General features: G+C 52.5%; 1 protein-coding gene across 5 annotated transcripts in view; it reads right to left on the reverse strand.

Annotated features, from left to right (window-relative positions):
- Positions 1 to 3,541: 3,541 nt before the first annotated feature.
- SEPTIN11 (septin 11) overlaps positions 3,542 to 20,564 on the reverse strand; it is a 94,759-nt gene continuing 77,736 nt past the window's right edge. Inside the window, exons 8-10 of one of the 5 annotated variants that reach the window (XM_082726994.1) lie at positions 13,986 to 14,118; positions 12,466 to 12,653; positions 3,542 to 4,720 (exon numbers count right to left, since the gene is read on the reverse strand). In XM_082726994.1, the coding sequence (XP_082583120.1) occupies positions 4,717 to 4,720; positions 12,466 to 12,653; positions 13,986 to 14,118 (325 nt within the window). In that variant the 3' untranslated portion in view covers positions 3,542 to 4,716. Of the gene's footprint in view, positions 5,380 to 5,753; positions 12,387 to 12,465; positions 12,654 to 13,985; positions 14,119 to 20,564 lie in introns of those variants that run through there. The other 4 variants (XM_082726993.1, XM_082726990.1, XM_082726992.1 and 1 more) reach the window with 4 other exon arrangements.

A 20,564-nucleotide genomic window follows, 5' to 3' on the forward strand; every position in this document is an offset into this window, starting at 1 on the left:
TCGTTCAGTTTACAAGACTGGTGCAGAGGATCTTTTCCTACAGATGAGTTAGTGGGGAGAGGGCTGAGAAGGGAGGGTGCGCCCACATCCCAATAAAAAGTAAAACGATTTGTCAGAAATGTTCCTGACACAGCCTCTGGCCTGAGGTTAGCTAGAGCTTCGCCCTGCACTCCACCCAGCTGAGACTCAGTCTAGTAACCTGCACCGTGCAGGGATGGAGACGTTGGCATCTACACCCTACGTAGCAGTGATTCTTCTCTCCTGGGTTAGAAACCGCGTGTGTGTGTCCTCCGTACTCCGCGCATCTGGATTTTCAAGCTTAATTTACTCGTTCTGGAGTCAGTCATGTTTGAGCAAAGCTGCCCGGGGCAGCCCAGCGCCCTTTCACTTGAGCGTGTGCATAAGCTGCTGACTCTTGGGAACACAGTGACGAGCTCATCTTCATCTGTAGGGTAGTTCGTACATTTTTCAGCTGGAAAGGGAAGATCTTGTGTCCCCTATTCTCACAACCATCCTGAAAGATTGTATTCTTGGTCTGCATTAGCAAGTTGAGGGTTAGAGGTCCAAGGCCGCACAGCCAAGAACTGTTAACAAGGCTCCATTTCTAACTCCAGTTTACTCTTTATATTCGCTATCATGAAGCTTTCTAAAGTGTTACTTCTGAAGCCTGCAGAATTCTAGAACTTAGCCTTTAAACTGTTAAGAGGAGAAGGTCTCTCATCTATGCCCAGTATTAATGCTTTGAGCTTGGGCCACTAGATGGTGCTTCTCGGAAAATAAAGCATCTTTTTTAAGTTTTGGGGGAAAACTGAGTTCCTTAGGCTGTGTGAGAACGAGCAGTTGAACACTTGTCTCTTGTTGCCAAACACTAACATCATTTGCAGTTCAAGTTCACGTCATTTAAGGCATGGGGGACTGTGTATCTGGGACTCGGAAGATGAGCAAGACTGGCCGCGGTCTGGGGCAAGTTGTGTCCAGACAGTTCTCTTACGAAGAACAAAAACAACTGGTTTTGCAAAACTAATTTTTCTGAGTTGTCTAGCCCTGCGCAAGAACCTAGAAATGCAACTGAGAAGATTTTGTCCTCAAGTTCCCAAAAATGCTGCTTTCAGTTTGAGTTGGATTTGACCAAATTCATTAACGGGTAAAAGATAAAGTACAGGCTTAGACAGCAGAGGTTTTATCAAGGAACTAGAAGCTTTCACTCCCCATAATGAGTTAGTGATTTTTATGGTGTATGGTGTGCCACCGGCCTATGGGTAGGTCAGAGACCACCCTCTGGCCATCTCTGGATTATTGAAAAGGCGTAATAAGAGGTCACCAAGGATGTCTTACCAGAGAAATTTGGAGAACGCTCCCAACTCGTTTTTTAGTTCCCAGGAACTTCTGAGTTAAGATAAAATAGTAAAAACCTCCCCCTTTCTCTTGACTATACGATAAATCTTCCTAGCGTGTCAGATGGCAGAACTGACGTGTGTGACACAACTGTAGGGTAGTGCAGGAGGAGAGGCCCAGTGAACCGGTTTCTCATTTCCTAGAAACTGCTGCTTTCGTTGGGCGAGAGGACACTCTAGAATGAAGGGCAACCCTAAGCAACCACGGAAGAGGAACTTGGGCGAGGTGGGAGAGGGCTCCTGCTTGTCAGAACACGATCTGGCTTTAGCAGTTTAGCACAGAAAGGGCTTACCTTTTCTTTTGCTCCCCAGATCTGCTGTGTTCATGAGGAATACAGAGAATACACCACAATACGATTCGTGGTGTGGGGCCACATCCCCAGCACCCAGTGTAGGCCTGGGGCCGCCCGGGGAACGAAGTATTCGGAAAGGGAGACCAGAAGCGGGTGGGGAAGGTGCACGGGTGCCCGGAAATAGGGGCAGGGAGAGCTGCCACGGCGCCCTCCGTCTGGAAACGCTGCACGCACCGTGCTCCGTCCAGCCGGAGTCTGGCGTGTTACTCTGCACGCCCTTCCCCGTGCACTCGTGTGTGTGCGCGTGCGCGCGCCTGTGTGTGTGATCTGTGCCTTACGGTGGTCCACTGGCCTGGAAAGATCTCACTTGTGTGCAGCTACTTGCCAGCGTGCGACGGCTGGGAGGGAGGTGAACGGGCGCCCAGGCTCCCGGCTGGTCGTTTCAGATGAACACATCCAATCGCTTCTCCAGCCAGGGGAGCTCCAGCTACTTGCTAGAAACGGATCCGAAAGCCTCAAGCACAGGGTCTTCAAGTGAGCCACACGGACATCCCTGCCAGTCTGCAGAGCGGGAGGAGGAAGGGCCTCTGCAAAGCAGACGGTTGTGTGTAGAAGCATCACTTACACACAGTGAGAATTATGTACTGACTTTCTCAGATTCCCGAACCGTTTACTTAGAAGCTGGGCCCAGAGGCAAAAACCATCATTAACTAAAAGGCAAGTTTCATGTTCTAGATACAGTTGATTGGGGGTGGGGTGGGGGAGTCTGGCCCAGCATACTGGGAAGATGACCTAATTTTCTGCCCACCAGCTCAGCAAATACGGACTCAGAAGATGTTTATACACGTGCTGTACCAACCTCAAGTAGGTGGTGTAGACTATAGCGGTCACAAGTGATAAGGCAGTCTATATCTGAAAGTCAGATAACACCTATTAAAAGACTGAATGCAAACTAAAAAGTCCATTACCCATGGAAACCGGGTCTGATGACTCAGTTCTTGCTTTGCTTTTCAACAATCCAGCTTGGGATAAGCAGATCATTATTAGTGGGATGGCTGGGATGGCTTTACAGCTCTTCACTGGTGAGCCAGGAGAACTTGAGAACTTAGCAGTTTTGTCAACACTTGAGAAAAGAACTCCCCAAAGTAAAAGGCCAAATCAATGGCGAGGACCGTGAACTCACTTGACCAGTGGTGTCCGTGGTCAGCCTTCCCTAGGAGCTGAACAGAGGCCAACGTGCTTACAGTAACCTGTCCCACACAGGAGAATAAAAGGGAAAAGCAACAACAGGCTACACATTTCTCTACTTAAAAAAAAAAAAAAAAAGTGCCTGATTTGATTTTTAAATACTGCTCAAATGATGTGTTTACAACCTGATGCAGAATTTGTTTTTAAATGAGTGATGGGGTTAAGTTCATATTAAAATACTAATAATCCGGGGCGCCTGGGTGGCTCAGTAGGTTAAGCCTCTGCCTTCGGCTCAGGTCACGATCTCAGGGTCCTGGGATCGAGCCCCGCATCGGCTCTCTGCTCAGCAGGGAGCCTGCTTCCTCCTCCCTCTCTCTGCCTACTTGTGATCTCTCTGTCAAATAAATAAAATCTTTAAAAAACAAAAAAATGAATAAAATACTAACAATCCAGTTATTGTACTTAGTGTATACCGTGTTTTCACACAAAAGGTTGGTTGTGTTTGACCTGCTCCGGCATCAGTTAAGAGTTGGCGCCCACCCATCCACCGCAAAGCCACTGCTGACCAGACCAGCAGATTTCTACCTTTATGGATTATAATATAACATGGGGAGGGGGGCTCTGGATGCTTCTATTTTGAGCATTTAGTGGCTCAGATGAACCTGATTTATTACATTTAATTAGTTTCTTTCAAGGAAAGCCTCTTTCTTAGATGCCAGCATGCGCATCCAATTGCCCTAAAGGACCCGTCCAAGAAGCAAGGGACTGAAGAGGCGGGAACCGGGGCCCTAGGGCTCCGTGCCACCTGCCAACAGAAGCCTGCGCTACCAGTCTCGCGCAGCGCGAACTCCTGGGGATCTCCACCGAACACGACCTTCCTAATCTGGGGCTGCAAAATGATGGAAATAAGCGAAGACTATCGACGAGTAATAGAATTATAAAGTAACTTAAAATGCACGTTCATGCTCTAAAATAGAGCTGAATTTGAAAGCCGTCCCTTGATGATGAAAAGTGCCCCTAAGAGGTGACTGCTAACGAAGCGACAATGGCCCTTCCTCTCTCCAGCCCCTCACAAAAGTGTCAGCGTTAGGAACCACAGCCTCTGCTGCCAGAGTGTGTGTTCCTATGCTGGGTGTATTTTAAGTGAATCCCAGTGAATTTTATTTTTTTCCCACAGACAGGGTAGAGAAAGCCACCCGGGGGACTGAGAAGACTGGGGGTCAGAAGCATCTGTACTAGAACTAGAACTAGAACCATGTGTACCAGAACTAGTAACGATGCTAGTCGGGGAGGGGTTGTGTATGTCCCTGGGGTTTGCTCCCACGGCCCAGCGAACAAGCAGTCTGGAAACAAGGGAAAGTACAGCTTCACAATAAATAGAAAGGCAGGGATGGGCCAGAAAGTTATTTTAAGGTGGCTTTAAGTATAAATTGAGCCCTAGAGGCAGAAAAGTCCTTGACCCAACACTGACACATTTTAAACACGATTAAGACTTGTAGGTCAAAACGCTAGTGACACCCGAGGGGTTTTCGTGGTTGTATCTGAGATCAGCAGAGATTCTTAAACAGAATTCTGGGACTTAAACTTCACTTAGATTTCCCCTTGAACTTAAAACTGGCATAATTTTGATACCAAACTCAGTTTGAATAACCAATACATAAAACAGAACTGGCTAACTGGAATTTTTTTTTTTTTTTTTTTTTTTTTTTTCAAAAACAATCCCAAACCAAAAACAACTTCTATAAGGGATGCAGGTCACAGAAAAAGAGTGAAATCAAACAACAGTGGTTCCTGAATTTTAAAGGAAGGATGCCCACTTCTCTCTCTCAAGAGGCAGATGGTCAGCTGAAAAATAAAAACATTGCATCAATAGAACACTCCAAATAAAAAAATTGTAGCCATCTCTGTTCATGCAATATCAAAAGTTGAAAAAAAAAAATCCCAAACTCCAAAACAAGCCATAAAAACTAACAAAAGCAAAGAGGATGTTGCCCAGCTCTTATGGCCGAGGGTCCCGATGGGGCTGTTCAGAAGGTCGCTCACGGGACAGAGAGGTCTGGAGTTAACATGAGATCGAGTTTGTGGGCCCTGGAGGTGCTGCCCAGCCCAGGGTAGGGTACGTGCCGTCTTCAGTCCGTGAGTTCTCAGCTCGGCAGCTTCAAGAACAGGACAGCTACGCGACAGGGTCCCAACACACGGCTACCTTGGGTCTTGGCCCACGTTCTCTTTTCCACTCAATCTCCTTGTGAGTGTGATTAAGTATTACCGTTTCGGGTAGTGACAGGTCCCTTTGGAAAGCACCGCGGGCAGTGGTTGGTAAACAGACATGGACAAGTACAAACAGCGACGCGTGTTTGACCCGGACTTTAAAAGAACAGGAAGCGACGGTGGAAATGAGGTAACTCTTCCCCGACACGTGAACAGACAGCTCCTGCTCGGCTAATGCTCTCTGTCCATTAGGAGAGAGGAGGGCTTGTCAACAGGACGGTTACATAAAGAAGAAGCTACAGAAGAGAAAAGAGAAAGATTCAGATTCAAATTTGATTCTTAAAAGCTGGAAAAAAGGGGGAGCGGGGGCTTCTCCACGACAGCTGGGCTCACTTCTGTGAGCAGCCCCGGCGGCGCCGACACCAGGGGCCGGGGACAGCCGTGCGGACAGAAGGGGGGGGGAGGGGGAGGCAGCGGCCACACGTGAGGGACAGGACACCACAGGCAATGACCGCGGAGAAGGCGCTGCTGCCCCGGCGGGAGCATCTGAAACCAGCAGACAAGGCAGGAACGCACGAGACTCCATTCCCTCTGCTTTTATCCAACACGAGAGTCGTGTGTACATGCGCACAGCAAACACGGACTGAAAGAACTCACAAAAGGGCACACGTTGTTTGGGTAAAAATATATTTTCGCCCACATCGTGTCTTGGCACTAGTGACAAATGCATAGATTACCTGCCCATCACGCTCCTACCTCAACAGACGCCAAATTACTGAGCATGGTTGCTACGTGACTACTTTCGTACTTAAAAAGTGGTATACTTCATATCAATACAATTATTTTCGTTTTTAAAAAAGACAAGTGTCTAACATGCAGCTTACACATAAAACAATTCTGCATTAACACCAAAAGTAGGTTACACAGCACTTCTAGAAACACACTGGTTATTTTCAAACAGCAAAATGACAGTGACCTACAACTACAATTTAAGGCATATCAGCATATTTTAAAATTAAGAAATAGACAAAGTTCTAATGCTGTTCACAGCTTTTCGTTTATTTAAAAAAATTCCCTCAGACCTACATAAATCTAGACTTCGTAGGTCACAGTTTCCACTAAAAACTCATCGCATATGGACCCTGTCAGTGGAACCAAGACTTTCTGGAAGCTGAGACTTGACGATTTCAGACACTTGCAAACGGCAAAGCAGAGAGATCTAAAAGGACGGGTTTGGAAGGACCACATGAGACACAGTAGGACACGGGTCGGTAACAGCTGAAACCCAGATTCAACAGTGTGTGTGTGCAACACTATGTCAGAAAGTGAAGAAACCCAGTCCGTCCATTTGAGGTGCACGAGAATGCAGAGTAAGTGTTATTGCTGGTGAGATTACAAAGCAGAGAAGGAAGACAATAAGGAACCTGTGCCCAGTGTGACCTTCAATGTTCCCCTGGTTGAGATGCCCTTTCTGGACAAAACTCTGACCAATTAATGAGGAGCCTAAGTTGGGAAAACAAAGTCCCTAACTGCCAGAAAATTCTCGTGCTTTTCCATCATTCTACGGCACGTACAACCATTACACGGACCTAAAATCCAAAAGCAATGGTCATTGTGGCTGAGCAGAAGATACGGGGAGAGGCCAGCTAGAGCTGTCTAGCCGAAAAAAAGGTGTGTTCACGGCCAGCGGTCAGCGGGAAAGACCATCAAACCGAGATCTTCAAAACATGAAGCAACCTAACATAAAAAATATTTCCCTCTTGGTTTTCTCCAAAGGAAGGTGGTCATTTCTTATTCTAGTTTTACTCCACAGTCAGAACCGAGGACCTTCTGGAATGTCCAGGGATGCCCACAGGTGCGAAACGCAGCCTGGAACAGGAACTTCGGACTTCCGCATGGCATCAAGGGAAAGCCAAATTTGTATTTACTGTGGGGAAGGTACAAATGTGGCTATTTTAAATATATTTAGTGTTTCCTTTTTCTCGTAATAAACAAAGGCTACTCTAACCTTCCCTCCCTCCTTCCCTCCAGAAGCGGGGGGGATCTATCCCGTTTGTTACTCTAATTTCAAAAAGTCAGAAAGTTCTCCAAGTTTTCTTAGTACTGTACTTACAGGCAAAGGTGAAAGCACATCCAATTAGCTTTGAGGGTATCATTTATTCCGTGCAGAGCCAAGGACTACTGTGAAGAAAGGCACAGACACAGAGAGAAGAGAAGGGCAGCAACACCAACCCAACAGGGCCAGGGCGCGGGGCAGAGAGTTCAGAAGCAACGCTGTTTAAAAAAAAAAGGGGGAGAGCGAGCTTCTAGAACTTTCTTTTGACTTTTTATTCCCTGACTCTCCATGTGGTTTATTTTGTTGTGACAATTTTCTTTGGGGGGATCAATCCGTCAACAATCTTGGGATCAAAGTCGCAGCGAGGCTCCCTTTCGAGAAAGGCTTTAGCGCTGCATTAAAGACGGTCATTTTGCGGGGACCACTGCGGAACCGAGAAGCTGTTTTGTTAGAAGGCACGGACAGCTCACACATAAGCAGCAGCCGGAGCGCACACGACACAGGTGTCAGGCCTCGGCGCGGCCGCGGCCCGGTCAGCCTCATGGGAGCGGACGTGCCCAGTGGCCGGGCGACAAGCACGACGGCGGGACGAGGCCGGGGTCCCCCCAGGGCCTTCGCGCCGCCATCGCGGTCCCAGCCCGCGGCTCCGAGCCTGGCCCAGTCGGCCTTCAGCGGAACCGAATCCGGACTTCGGCTAAGGGCGGACCTGGGTCCGGGGAGACGCTCACTTCCTTGCCCCGAGCGTGTGGTTAAGCATGAAGGGAAGGAACGAAACTGCTGGAATCAACCAGAGGCTTGTGACAAAAACCACAGAGGGTGCATGCGGGTCCGGGGGTCCCAGCGTGTCTGTCCCCTTCACGCAGCGTGTGGCCGGCGGGGGCCGGAGGAAGCGGGGGTGGCTCAGGGCAGCGGCCACGGGCGAGGACCCGCAGCCCCTGGGGGCTGTCAGCAGCGGGGCAGGCCGGGAGGACAAGGGACAAGCCCCCGAAGGGGCGGTACAGGCGGGGACACACACCCCCTCCCTCCGAGTGTGGTCTGGGGTCTGCGTGGCCTTCCTGGGCGGCCCTGACCCTTGCGGCCACGGCCACGGGCGCACCGCAGCGCGGAGACAGGGAGAGGAGACCCTTGGGACAGCCGGACCTGAAACCCCAGCCCTTCTGGCCCTTCTTTCTCTGCCCCCAGGAATGGGCGAGGCCCCCAGAAGTGGGGCTGCAGAGGACACCAGCTGGTCACAGACTTCCTACCTGCCTCGTCCCCGACGAGGGCCCAGCGCGACCAGCAGCCAGCACCGAGCCCTGCGCCGGCCCCGCCACGGACAGGGCGAGCGCCGCTTGCTGCGAGCGCAGGAGGCCGTGGGAGCTCGTCCTCCCGTGGACGCAGCTTCTGGCCACGTTCCACTACCTGACCCTGCAGATCCCCCACGGGGACAGGTTCAAGGTCGTGCTGATAAAAGGGAACACAATGGGTTTTCTCATTGCGGTCCAACTTGGCCAAGACTGGAGAGGGGGGGATTGGACACGTGTTTAAAGCCGTAAGAGGGGATGGTCTGAAGAGACCCCCAGCACGGGTCCAACAATGTTATCGTAATAAGGAGAATCCCACGCAGGAGTGACAGTCCTGACAGCCGGCCCCTGTTCCACCTGCACAGGAGGCCACCTCGGCTGGGGCGGGGACGGAGGAGGGGCAGAGTGGGTGGTGGGCTCCTGCCACCAGGGGTGAGGAATAGAGAAGAGCAAACGGCCGTCACGGGCATCGGGACGAGCGCTCAGCTGCTGAGGCGGTGACGAGTTCTCCCGACAGACGTACACGGAGCCAGCGACCCGCCGGCCCCCGGTCCCAAGCAGCACACAAGCAACAGGCATGCTTCCCGCTGCTCGGAACAGGCATAAAAGGCAAATCATTGACTTTCCAGAAACAGAGTCCAGCGGCACACAGCTTTTGGTGTCATTCTCTTGTTCTGTCATTTTCCGCTACCCAACAACATTCAGCAAAATGAGTTAATAGTTACTGGTGTCTGGGGAAGGGTAAAAAAAATAACGAAATAAAACAAAAGGACACAGATGGCAGAGATACAATATTACTGCAAAAGCAGGTGAATGCGGGACCGTCCTTGGCTTGCCAGGCTTTATGTGAAGCTTGCACTGCAAGTTAAAAAACAAAACAAAAAAAGTTAGAAATAATAATAAATAAAAAAGAAAGGAAAATTAGGAGCGCCAGCACCAGCATTCGGTGATGGTGAATGCTCATGCAATGATTATGGAACTGACAGAAATTAAAACCACGCATCGGAGGAAGCTATTCTACAGGACAAGCAAAAGCAACATTTTAATACTGAATTAAAGAACACACAGTTAGTTTCCATTTGCATGTAATTAAGACTTTAGGACTGACTTCTTGAAACCACTCCATATTATATGGAAGGTTTTCTTTTTCTCAAATAACACAGAACGTTATCCACTAATTCGGCTTCCCCTCGGCGCTGAAGAGAAGCGCATCGTTCCGTGTCTGGGCGGTTGGAGTCAGAGAATAAATCTGCAGCACCGTCTCTGAGCCGTTGACTCGGGGACTGGCGTGCAGGGGACGGGGACGGGCCACGCATGCACTCGGGAAGGAGAAGCAGGACCGGCACTGGGTGGTGGTGTCCACAGCGCTGGGGGCAGAGCGCGACACCGTCCCCGAGAGCCGCAGGCCTCCCCGCAGGCGCGTCCGAAACATGCAACCTCGTTCCTTAGCGAGGAGGGAAAATAAACTTTCTCTACAACAGAGGAGCGGACGGCTGCGGAACCTGTCGTTCTCGGATGCCAGTGACCGTTTGTAAATGATGGATTTTAAAACCTTCTTTCCGGGTGGATGAAACGTCACCACCCAGGCCTCCTGGCAACGGCAGTGGTGCCGAGTTTTCCAAAAGGAGGAACGCGGTCCGCTGAAGGCCTCACCCTGGCGCCGGCTGGGGAGGGCAGGAGGTGCCCCCGGTTGGCTCTACTCTGCCTGTCACCTTAGGAAATGTGGGCTCTCGAGCCACCACAGGCCAAGAAGTATAAAACCTTATGTATGTTAAAAGGGGGCGTATCCCCAGAAGAGCAAAACAGAATTTGAAACTATTAGAAACACGAAGTTAATTTTCAAGGTGGAAGCATAGCGAGTAAATAAGTGCGCATCTCTTTCTAGAACAGTTTTCTCCCCGCAACAAAGCCAGCTCTGAAGGGGCACACAGGGGACCCCGGGATCGCCTCCGGCCACGTGAGAACACGCAGTCTCCCATTTGTCTCCAAGTGCTGCTCCGGTGACCATCTTCCTGTGTCCTGTCCAGCCCCCGGGGCCCTCAGGCGCGAGGTGGGGGTCCCCTCACCTCCACACCCAGGCCTCCGACCAGCAGCTGCCTTTGGCTTCACATGGGGAAGTTGTAGAAAAGGTGAAGAACCTACCCAAAAGTATGTGCCATTGTCAGGTATGAAATCTGCTCACTGCTGTGCACCAAACGAAGTCTAATTCTAGCACTAACACAAGGGAATGTATAAATAAGGCTAAAATAGAATTTACACATATTTTGTGTGAACTTGAAAGGCATTTTGCAACGCTAAGGCCCGAGGTTGGGATGAAAATAACCTAAAATGATCGAAAGGGCAAGGAGAAACCTCCCTCCCCGGGAAGTCTGTCCCTACACAGACTGTTGTCCAACGGAGGCACAGTGCGGAGCAGCTCGTGTGGCTTGTGTGGCTTCAAGGCACGTCCAGGGCGTGGGCATCTCCTCGGAGCGCTGCTGGTCTTTTAAAAAGATCTTAGAAGACGTGGACCTTCACGCACACGAGTGCTTCGGGGTAAGAAAAACTTGACTCTGGGTCTCGTAAGCCGTGGGTCGGCAGCTGTTTCATCCGTACCTACGGATGTGCGCCCACACGTGCGTGCACCCACTCACATTCACGCACACACGCACACACGCACACAGACACACGCACACACTTGATCCCGGGCGAGTTCGGGTCAGCAGGGGCCGAGGCCCCGCGACTTCCCGGCCGGCCGCACTGGAGGAGCCGAGTCCCGGCCGCACGGACCGTCCCGGCGAGTGGCCGCGGCTCCCAGCGCGCACAGTCCCGGACGGGGGCGCGGTGCCGGCAGCGCTTCCGCTCAGACTCCGTCCGGCCTGACCCGGTCCGGCCCCGGGGCTCCCTCACTCGCGTCTGGACCGACTATTAAGCTCGCAGCGCGCTTCGCCCACGCCGGGCCGTCGCCCAGGGAACGCGCTTCCTTCTTCGGCCTCTTCACGCGTGTCCCGCGGCTCCGCGTCCCGGAGGCCGCGTGTGCGGTGGATGCGAAACCGTGCGCGGTCGCGGGGCGAGAGCATCGGGACATTGGGCGACGCCCGTCGGGGCGCGCACCCCGCGGCCAGGCCCAGCCCCGCCCCGGCCTCTGCCCGCCCCGCAGCTCCCCCGCGCTCGCTCCCAGCGCGTCCCCTAGAACCGGGAACCTGGCCCCCAGGGTCAAGGCTAAGAACCCCGACACCCGTCGCGGCGGCCCCGTCGCGGCCCCGAGAGCCCCACCCGCGCAGCAGACGCGGGACGGCGGCGCCCTGGGCTGGCGGACCCGGGAGACCCGTCCTGCCCCTGCGCCTGCCACGCCGGCCGCGACCCGGGACGCCGCGCGCTGGTGCGGACGGGCCGGCGCGAGAGGCCGAGGCCGGCCCGCACCCCCCGCGGGACCCAGGCGGCCGCCGCTGCCGCTGCGCCGGGAAGCAGCGACCCAGCGAGGCCCCGACCCCGGGGGCACGGGAAATCCAGGCTGTGTCTCAGATACTCTTTGCTGTGCTTCGAGGATGGGGGCGCGGGGCGTCTGGACGGGAAGGTGGACGGACCCACAGTTCACCGGTCGCATTTAGGGGAAAACGCGGCGGCCCCTAGCCGGCTGTCCCGGTCTTCCCCTTCGGAAACAAGACCTTCGGTGCCTGGCGTATCAGGCCGCGCCACGCAGAAGAGAACGACCTTCGCCACCGCGTCCAGGACGCCCTCATCGAGTCTCGAGGACGGTCTCCAGAGAGCACGGAAGAGGATCGGACCGTCTTCGCCAGTCCTAGCGCTGGTGCATTAGACGCCGCGGGACGGCAGGGGCCTCCACCCCGACGGCGAGCCGCGGTCCGGTTTTATACGTTAGTCTGTGCACCCTTTACGCACACGCTAGAAACCTGTACCATCTCCCCTGCACTGTAGAGAACAGACTCGCTTTTATCTTTCTGGTCACAGACCAGCTTCCAGTCTGTCAATGGGGAAAGCGGAAACATGCAAGAGGAATAAATGGTTAGGAGGGCCCCGGAGCGTGGGGGACACCCGCTTACTTTTTCTTATCCTTGTCCTTCTTGGTTTGCTGCGCCCCCGCCTGCTGCGTCTGCGACTGCAGGAGCTGAGCGGCCGTCTTCTTCTTCTGGAAGTTGCTCACCTCCTCCTCCAGCTCCTTCTTCTTGTCCTCCACCTTCTTCTTCTCTTCCTGGTGGGTCCGCTTCAGGAGGTCAAACTTCTCGTGGAGCTGGAGAGGGAAAGAGGGGGCGAGCCAGGTGAGGGAGTGACGGCACTGCTGGAGGCCACGTGCATCTGTGCAAAAACAACGGCCGCTCCGTGTTGCTGCACCTGCGATGGTGGGGGGCCGGGGTGGGGGGCCGAGAGCGGCCTCCAAGCCCGGCGACGCACCCTTCAGACTCGGACACCAGCACACTGACGGGAACCCTGTCCATTCTCACTGATGATAAAATACATGGTCATTGCAAGAAGCATAAAGAAGAAAAACATTATCCGCGCTCCAAACTAGCAATTTTCCCAAGTGGTAAGAGTACTTCTGGATTTCTGGTCCTTTTTCACAGTGTGTAATATACACTCACTCACTACAGACACACACAGTGATACAGACACTACAGGCTACTGGAATAGTAAGAATCTGTTGGGAGGTTTCTGGCAAATTCCTTCATAAATCGAATTTAGAAAATTATCACGAGGCAGAAACAAAAGCGAGGAGGAAGGGAGGACAGAAAGAAGAAAGAGAAAAGCTCTTACTGGGTAATTCCAGGTTTCTCTCCGGCTTCCACTTTGTAGCTATAGCCAACAATAAGCCAGGATCAAGTTTGCTGGGCAGCAAAACGATACCAAGGGCTTAGCTCCTTAAACAGCCACTGAAGTTCAGTTGTCTTGATCAAGATTACTTTAAAGGAACGGTGAGGAAACCGTGCAGTTCGGAAATGTACAAGCCCGAGATGCTGGTGAAGGGCCCTCGGATTCAGGGAGATTACCGTCTCCCCCCGCCCGCCCCCGTCTCGGTGCCATGTGTGCCACAGCGGGAATCTGTGCGGACTTCCAGGAGGCGGTTAGCGGGGCCTGGTCACAGGCAATGACACGGAGTCTCGGGGCCCTGGAGCAGCGAGTGTGAGCCCCTCCAGAAGAGGCCCACAGCCAGACCCGTCACCCAGCAGCGGGCGCCCCGGGGCCCCTCCACGGCTTGGCGGACAGACTGTAATAATGGTCCCAGAATCCCAACTCTTCCGTTGCAAGACTTAAAACTGAGAAAATACAGAGCTACAGAGAACACGGGACCTCACCTCGAGACCTAAGGTCTAGTTCTAGTTTCAGCTGCGCTACATACTAGGTTATGTGACTGCAGAGATCATCTAACCTCCAGGCCTCGGTTTTATCATCTGGGAAATGGGGCTAAGAATACCTGACCGGCACATCCTTGCCACGTCCGTCTGCTGTGCGTGCGCTAAGACACATGCGGAGAGCACGCAGGAGCGCACGGAGTTCTGCACACCGGGACGTGCCCGTCACACACCTTGCTGACCTGTGCCCGCCCCGAAGGAGACAGGCGGCTTACCTCTTTCTCTGCCTCTTTAAGTTCCGCTTCCTTCTCCTTCACTCTCATCACAAACATCTGCCTCATCTCTTCTTCTTTCTTCTGAAGCTCTCCCAGAAATTCGTTCCTTTTCGCTTCGTAGGTCTCCTGGAGACTGTTCAAAAGCCACAAACCAAGGACAATGTTGTGAAGTTGAACAGGATATTTCAGCTCATGTAATTCCTACTCGTTGCTTCCCAAAAAAGAGATGAGGCAGGGGCACCTGGTGGCTCAGTGGGTTAAGCCTCTGCCTTCGGCTCAGGTCATGATCTTAGGGTCCTGGGATCGAGCCCCGCATCAGGCTCTCTGCTCAGCAGGGAGCCTGCTTCTTCCTCTCTCTGTGCCTGCCTCTCTGCCTACTTGTGACCTCTGTCTGTCAAATAAATAAATAAAATCTTTAAAAAAAAAAAAACCAGATGAGGCTGCCACCTCCTGTATCAAAGGACACAGAACGTGGCACACTCCATCCTTTCAGTCACGCAGTGAGGACAAAGACAAGCCCACAGAGAACCGGAGCAGAGTCAGCGGCGCGATCCGGCTCTCCATGGGTGACTCTCCGGCCACGCTCTCCGAGTGTCTTCGCAGAGGCGACGCCTGGGCCGGGCTGGCCCGAAGCTCCCAGATCAGCCAATAAGGCAGGCATCAAGCAAGAGGCAGAGTTTTAGGGCATGAAGGCCACATAGCATGGCGGAGAGCACGCACCGGCACAGGAACCCCCCAGCAGGGTCTGGACTCGCGCGGCAGCAGCTCAGCGGCCGGTCCGGGGAAGGGCACCGTCCCTAGGCCTCAATGTCGTCTTTAAGAGGCGGATACGGCGGCACTTACCTCCTCGGGACAGGATCATGGGAGTGACACGGGGGCCAAGCGGGGACAGCATTGGACACACCACCAGGGGCAAACACCTCCCTTCTTCCACGCACGCCCCTCCACTCCCCAATTCAGAAAACGATGCCGTGACCCACCTAAAGAAACAAGCGTCTATCTACAGATGTTACAGAAAACTGCTACTTTTCAAGTCCCATTACCAACGGTAAACCAAGCGGGCAGGAGTTTTATTTTTATCTGAAGCCTCACCCTCCTCCTGACGAGCTACAGAACTTTGAGCCCGGTATTTTGAACTGAATGCCAGACTCGGCTCTATCTGTCCGTCAGAGCAGATACGCTGCCGGAAAAGGCGCTTTTGGTGACACGAGTTAAGGAAACGCCCCCGTCCCCACACCAGCACTGAGTCTGGTGAGGTGCTGTTCCCACTAGGCCCCTGCTGCTCCCCCACAGCCAGCCTTGTTACAGGAACACAGCGCCGCAGGATGACCCCCTTACCTGCGGACTGAGCGCCTCCCGGCTGCGGACGCCGCGTGGCGAGCGCCGTGGACAGCCCAGGCCGCCACGCGGAGCCTCCTGCGTCCACACTCGTCCTCTCACAGGAGGAAAAGGACGCTCAGGTGAGGGGCAGGGAGGCGCGCAGATGAACAACCAGAATGTGCATCAATCGGGATTGCCTGTGATTCTCCAACCAACACGTTTACTGGTTGATTAAAAGTAAGTTCTCCTGGGGCATCTGGGGGGCTCGGTCAGTGGGGTGTCTCACTCGTGACCTGGGCTCAGGTCATCGGGCCCCCAGTCAGGCTCTGCACTGGGCGCGGAGCCTGCTTCCCTTCCTCTCGCTCCGCACACTCTTTCCCCCAAATAAATAAAAGAATAAATAATTTTTAAAAGTGCTCCTGCCCTCGCGAGTGTCAACACTACTGTTAAGGAACAATCAAGTACTTTATGAGTTCCCAGAGGCATGTTATCTTTGGAAACAAAAACAACTTTGGCCAGTGTGGACGTGGTTAATGTTAGGAGCAGTATTTGCACTTGAAATTTAAGATATGGAAATGTACTCTCAGAACTAATTCATGAATTGGATTCTGCTTGTTGGCACCCATGAACTCTTGGTCACCTTTACTTGGATCAGAGTTCCCAAGGGCAGAAGAGGACCTGCCTCTGGTACAAAAGTTTGAGGGAAACTTTTATAACTTTACGATAATGAATGTAAGTGCCCACTTCTTCCTAACGAGGAGTGGAACACGTTTTACAGAAATACTTCCCACATGTGTTCAGAGATCACTGGGTTTCAAGGGATCTTCAGAAGAGGGCTTCCCGAGGCAACAGAGTCCAGGGAAAATGCTCTGTGAGGTCTCCTGTTGCAGAGTCACAACGCGCATGTCCCCCAAGCACGGGAGCCCGTCAGGATCGCCTGGGCCCGTTTTGTTGGACTTTCCTGAACCGTTTCCTAACCCCAATCCTGGAGGGGCTAATTCAGGATGTCAGGGGAACACGACATCATCTGTATTTTTAAAATGCTTCCAGGTGACTTGATAAAACTCGTCCACCAACAACCGCTTGTCTTAAATGCTCTAAAAGTCCTTACGTACAAGCACCTGTTTATTTGCTTAGAGCTCCCCAAATCTGTTTAATTGTGGAAACTTCTTCAAGTAACCCACAGCTACCTACCTAGGGTATGAGAGCCCTCTCGATGACTCTGCCTCATCCGGTCCCAGCCAAAACCTACCCATGCTCCAGTTTCTGGAGATACATTTCAAACTAGGGGTCATGACCCAAACAACAGTCTTAACCAGTATGCTCAATGAAAAAGTTTAACAGAATAGAACAGAAAATACCAGAGTGCAGGGCAAGCACTAAGAACAGATGTACTTCAAAATTTGCAGACCGGATCACAATACAGAGAACACGTTTTACAGTGAAGGCTGCCACCCAAAGTCAAAAAGCCTGTGTCCTAGAAAAAGGCGATCAGGCAACACTGTGGCCAGTTGGAGGGCCTCGGCCGTGGAGACCCAGCCACAGTCTTGGCATCCGGGTTGGAACAGGGAAGTGCGCTCGACAAATGCCACTCGTGCCATCACTGTGTCCTAGGACACGAACCAGCCTCCGAACACTGACCCTGGAAATGATGAGCAACACTTAGGAAACCTTAAGCCTGAATTCCAAGGAGTCACAACCCCAGTGGGATCCTGCGAATGACCTGGAACCACCACACATTCACATTCATGGGGTCACCGTCCCCAGAAGCCTCTGCCAGTGGAATTATGAGACACCAGAAGCCCTCACTAATGCTTTAGGTCAGTACAAACCAGTTGGGAAGGAACCAGTTCTGTGTCATCCACTCACAGATACCCACTGGATGATGTCTCTGGCTGTTTTTAGCTCTTCGACTTAATTTCTCTTTTTTTTCTTTTTTTAAAGATTATTTATTTATTTATTTGACAGACAGAGATCACAAGGAGGCAGAGAGGCAGGAAGAGACAGAGAGGAGGAAGCAGGCTCCCCGCTGAGCAGAGAGCCCGATGTGAGGTTCGATCCCAGGACCCTGAGATCGTGACCTGAGCCAAAGGCAGAGGCTTTAACCCACTGAGCCAACCCCAGGCACCCCTCGACTTAATTTTTAATTGTAGTTATTAACACCCTTTTCTCAATAAGTAATAAGCAATTTTTTCAAGCAGTTTTAAGCCGGACTGAAACCACAGATTCTACCTTCTCACTTTCTCACTTTTATAGTTAAGGTTTTATTTTTAAGTCATCTCTACACCTAATGTGGGGCTCGAACTCACAACCCTGCGATGACGAGTCCCGCGCTCCTCGGGCTGAGCCGGCCGGCACGCTGCCCTCTTCTCGTTTCCTCAACAGCCCCAAGCAGAGGTGGGTGCTGCTCACGGAGGTCAAGGGAAAGCAGAGCTGAGCACGGGCAGCTCAGTCCCGACTTCCCTCTGGTAGCTCCCGCGGCACAGTCCTCTCTCTGCTCCGACCCCCAGGAACGACCTGGCGCAGGCCGTGCCAGAGAACGGCACGTCACCAGCGTTCGTGAAGCGTTTACACGCGAGAACCCATCAATGCTCACAAGAACCCGGACCGGCGGGTGTTGCTACCCACGTCCCGTCTCCTGGATGAAGACACCCGGCTACGGCCCGCAGTCGTCCGTGCGGTCCCCCAGCAGAGCCGCTCACGCTGGAGCCCCGCCCACGACACCGCACAGCTGGGGAACCAAGTCTCCGTGTTCCCCCCAAAACAAATGGGTCTCACGAACCTGAAAACTCTGTGATCTCTCGAGAGATCTCTTGAGAGAACAAGGCTCTTTCGGTGAGCTGACAGAGTCAGGAAGAGGTGGTATTCTGAGATGAGAAGGGGCAGTTTGGGCAGGGACGTCTCAGGAGAAGAGAAGCAGGAACAAGAGGGGTCCAGACCCCACTTAGGTCCTAATCCCCCCCACTGCGGTCCAGGGAAGGGAGACGGGCCCAGAGGCGGCGCGCTGCTCTGGCTGGGCTGACTGCAGGGCAGCAGGTGGCAAAGCTGGGCCCAGGGGACAGCAGGCTGCCACCCGCACAGGTACACAGGTGGACAGACAGGGAGATCAGGGTCAAGGACACGAGCAGGGACGGCCTCGGCTTTGCGGCCTCCGATGTCCTCCCCAGGCTTGCCCGCAGCCGGCTACTGGGCTCCCCCGGCTCCGGCTTCTGTCTCTCACGGCGCAGTGTACTCGGGGGACGCGGCCCCTTCCCAGCCTTGGCTTTAGAGGTCATTGTCTGCTTTGAAAATGCAAGAGGGGCTTGGAGGACCGAGAGAGACACGGGATGCTGGAAGGGAGGGACGGGCGCCGTCGCGCACCTGCGGAAACCCTCCGCTTTGAGAATCACACTCACCCCCTCGGTGCACCCGAAATTCCCGCGGGAAAAAGATCTAAGGGCGTCCAGAGTGAGCGCTCGGAAGAGGACGTTCCGGGAGCCACTCGACCAGCCGCAGCTTTTGCTTCTCCTGAACTGCGGCATCTTTCCCGGGGTCCCCTCACCGCAACCCCCGCCCCTGCAGTGCGGCCCCAGGCTCACCGGCAAGTGCCCGGCAAGTGCCCGGGAAGCCGGAGGCTCCTCGGAGGGAAGTGTGAGCCCTTTTCTCAGCGGTGCTTCTCCGGAAACGGGAAACCCGGTCGACTCCGCTTTCCTCTCTGCTCAAAGCCGGCTCTCCTGCTCCGACGGTCTTCGCTCGCACCGACATGGACACCCGGAGCGCAAGCGAGTGGATTCCTGGGACCAAACACTTCCAGTGTTCCCAGTAACCAAAGGGACGGCAAGAGGTTTGAAAGGTCTACTTTTGTCTACTTTTTTTTTTTTTATATAGGGAAAAGAGTAAAAGTTTGGATGTGTATTTATAATATATACTCCCCCATTTTATTATCAAAAAGGAAACCGCAGTCCCCTAATACTTTATTTTTGCTTTTGTTTTCCCTGCCTGAGGAGACGGATCTACAGAATGCTGCTACGGCCAGTGGGAGAGAAACCGCCTGTGGTCTCTTCAAGGAGCTTATGGTTTCGGGTTTCACATTTAGGCCTTTAATCCATTTTGAGTTATTTCTGTGTGTGCTGTTAGAGCGCGGTCCGGTTTCATTCTCTTGCCTGTGGCCGTCCAGTTTCCCCAATACCATTCGTTAGAGACTCTTTTCCCATCACATATTCCTGCCTCCTTGGTCATAAAGTAACTGACCACGTAAGTCTGAGTTTTTCTGGGATCTCTATCCTGTCCCGCTGATCGATGTGTCTTTTTTTCATGCCAGTGTGTTGGTTACTACAGCTCTGTAGTCTATCTTGAAATCTGGGACTGTGATACTTCCAGCTTTGTTTTTTCTTTCTAGACATGTCTCCTCAGGCAAGGGAAATAAACAGTACATCAAACTAAAAAGCTTTTGCAAAGCAAAGGAAACCACCAATAGAACTAAAAGTCAATGTACTGGGTGGCAGAAGATATTTGCTAGTAAAGTGGCGGATAAGGGGTTAATAACCAAACTATATACAGAACTCGCACAACTCAACACCAAAAAAAATCCAATTGAAAAATGGGCAGAGGATCTGAACAGACATTTTTCCAAGGAAGACATCCAGATGGCCAACAGACACATGAAAAGATGCTCCACATCACTCGGCATCAGGGAAATGCAAACCAAACCCACAGTGAGATACACCTCATGCCTTTTCGAATGGCTAGTATCACAAAGTCAGGAAATAACGTGTTTGTGGCGACGTGGAGAAAAGATAACCTCCACATGCTATTGGTGGAAATGTAAGCTGGGGCAGCCACTCTGGAAAAGTGTGGAGGTTCCTACAAAATTAGAAATACTGTATAATCTAACAATTCTTCTACTGGGTATTTACCCAAAGAAAACAAAACTATTCGTTTGAGAAGATCTATGCATCTTATGGTTTGTTTTTTTTTTTAAAGATTTTATTTATTTGACAGAGAAAGATCACAAGTACACGGAGAGGCAGGCAGAGAGAGAGAGAGAGGGAAGCAGGCTCCCTGCTGAGCAGAGAGCCCCATGCGGGACTCGATCCCAGGACCCTGAGATCATGACCTGAGCCGAAGGCAGCGGCCTAACCCACTGAGCCACCCAGGCGCCAGCACCTTATGTTTTTTAAACTTTATTTACAACAGCCAGGATAAGGAACCACCTAAGCATCCATCAGTAAGTGTGTGGCCAGGGAAAACGTGGCATATACCCACAGTGGAGTAGTACCC

Source organism: Mustela nivalis (assembly GCF_964662115.1).
Source record: "Mustela nivalis genome assembly, chromosome: 4".
NCBI classification, from domain to species: Eukaryota; Metazoa; Chordata; class Mammalia; order Carnivora; family Mustelidae; genus Mustela; species Mustela nivalis.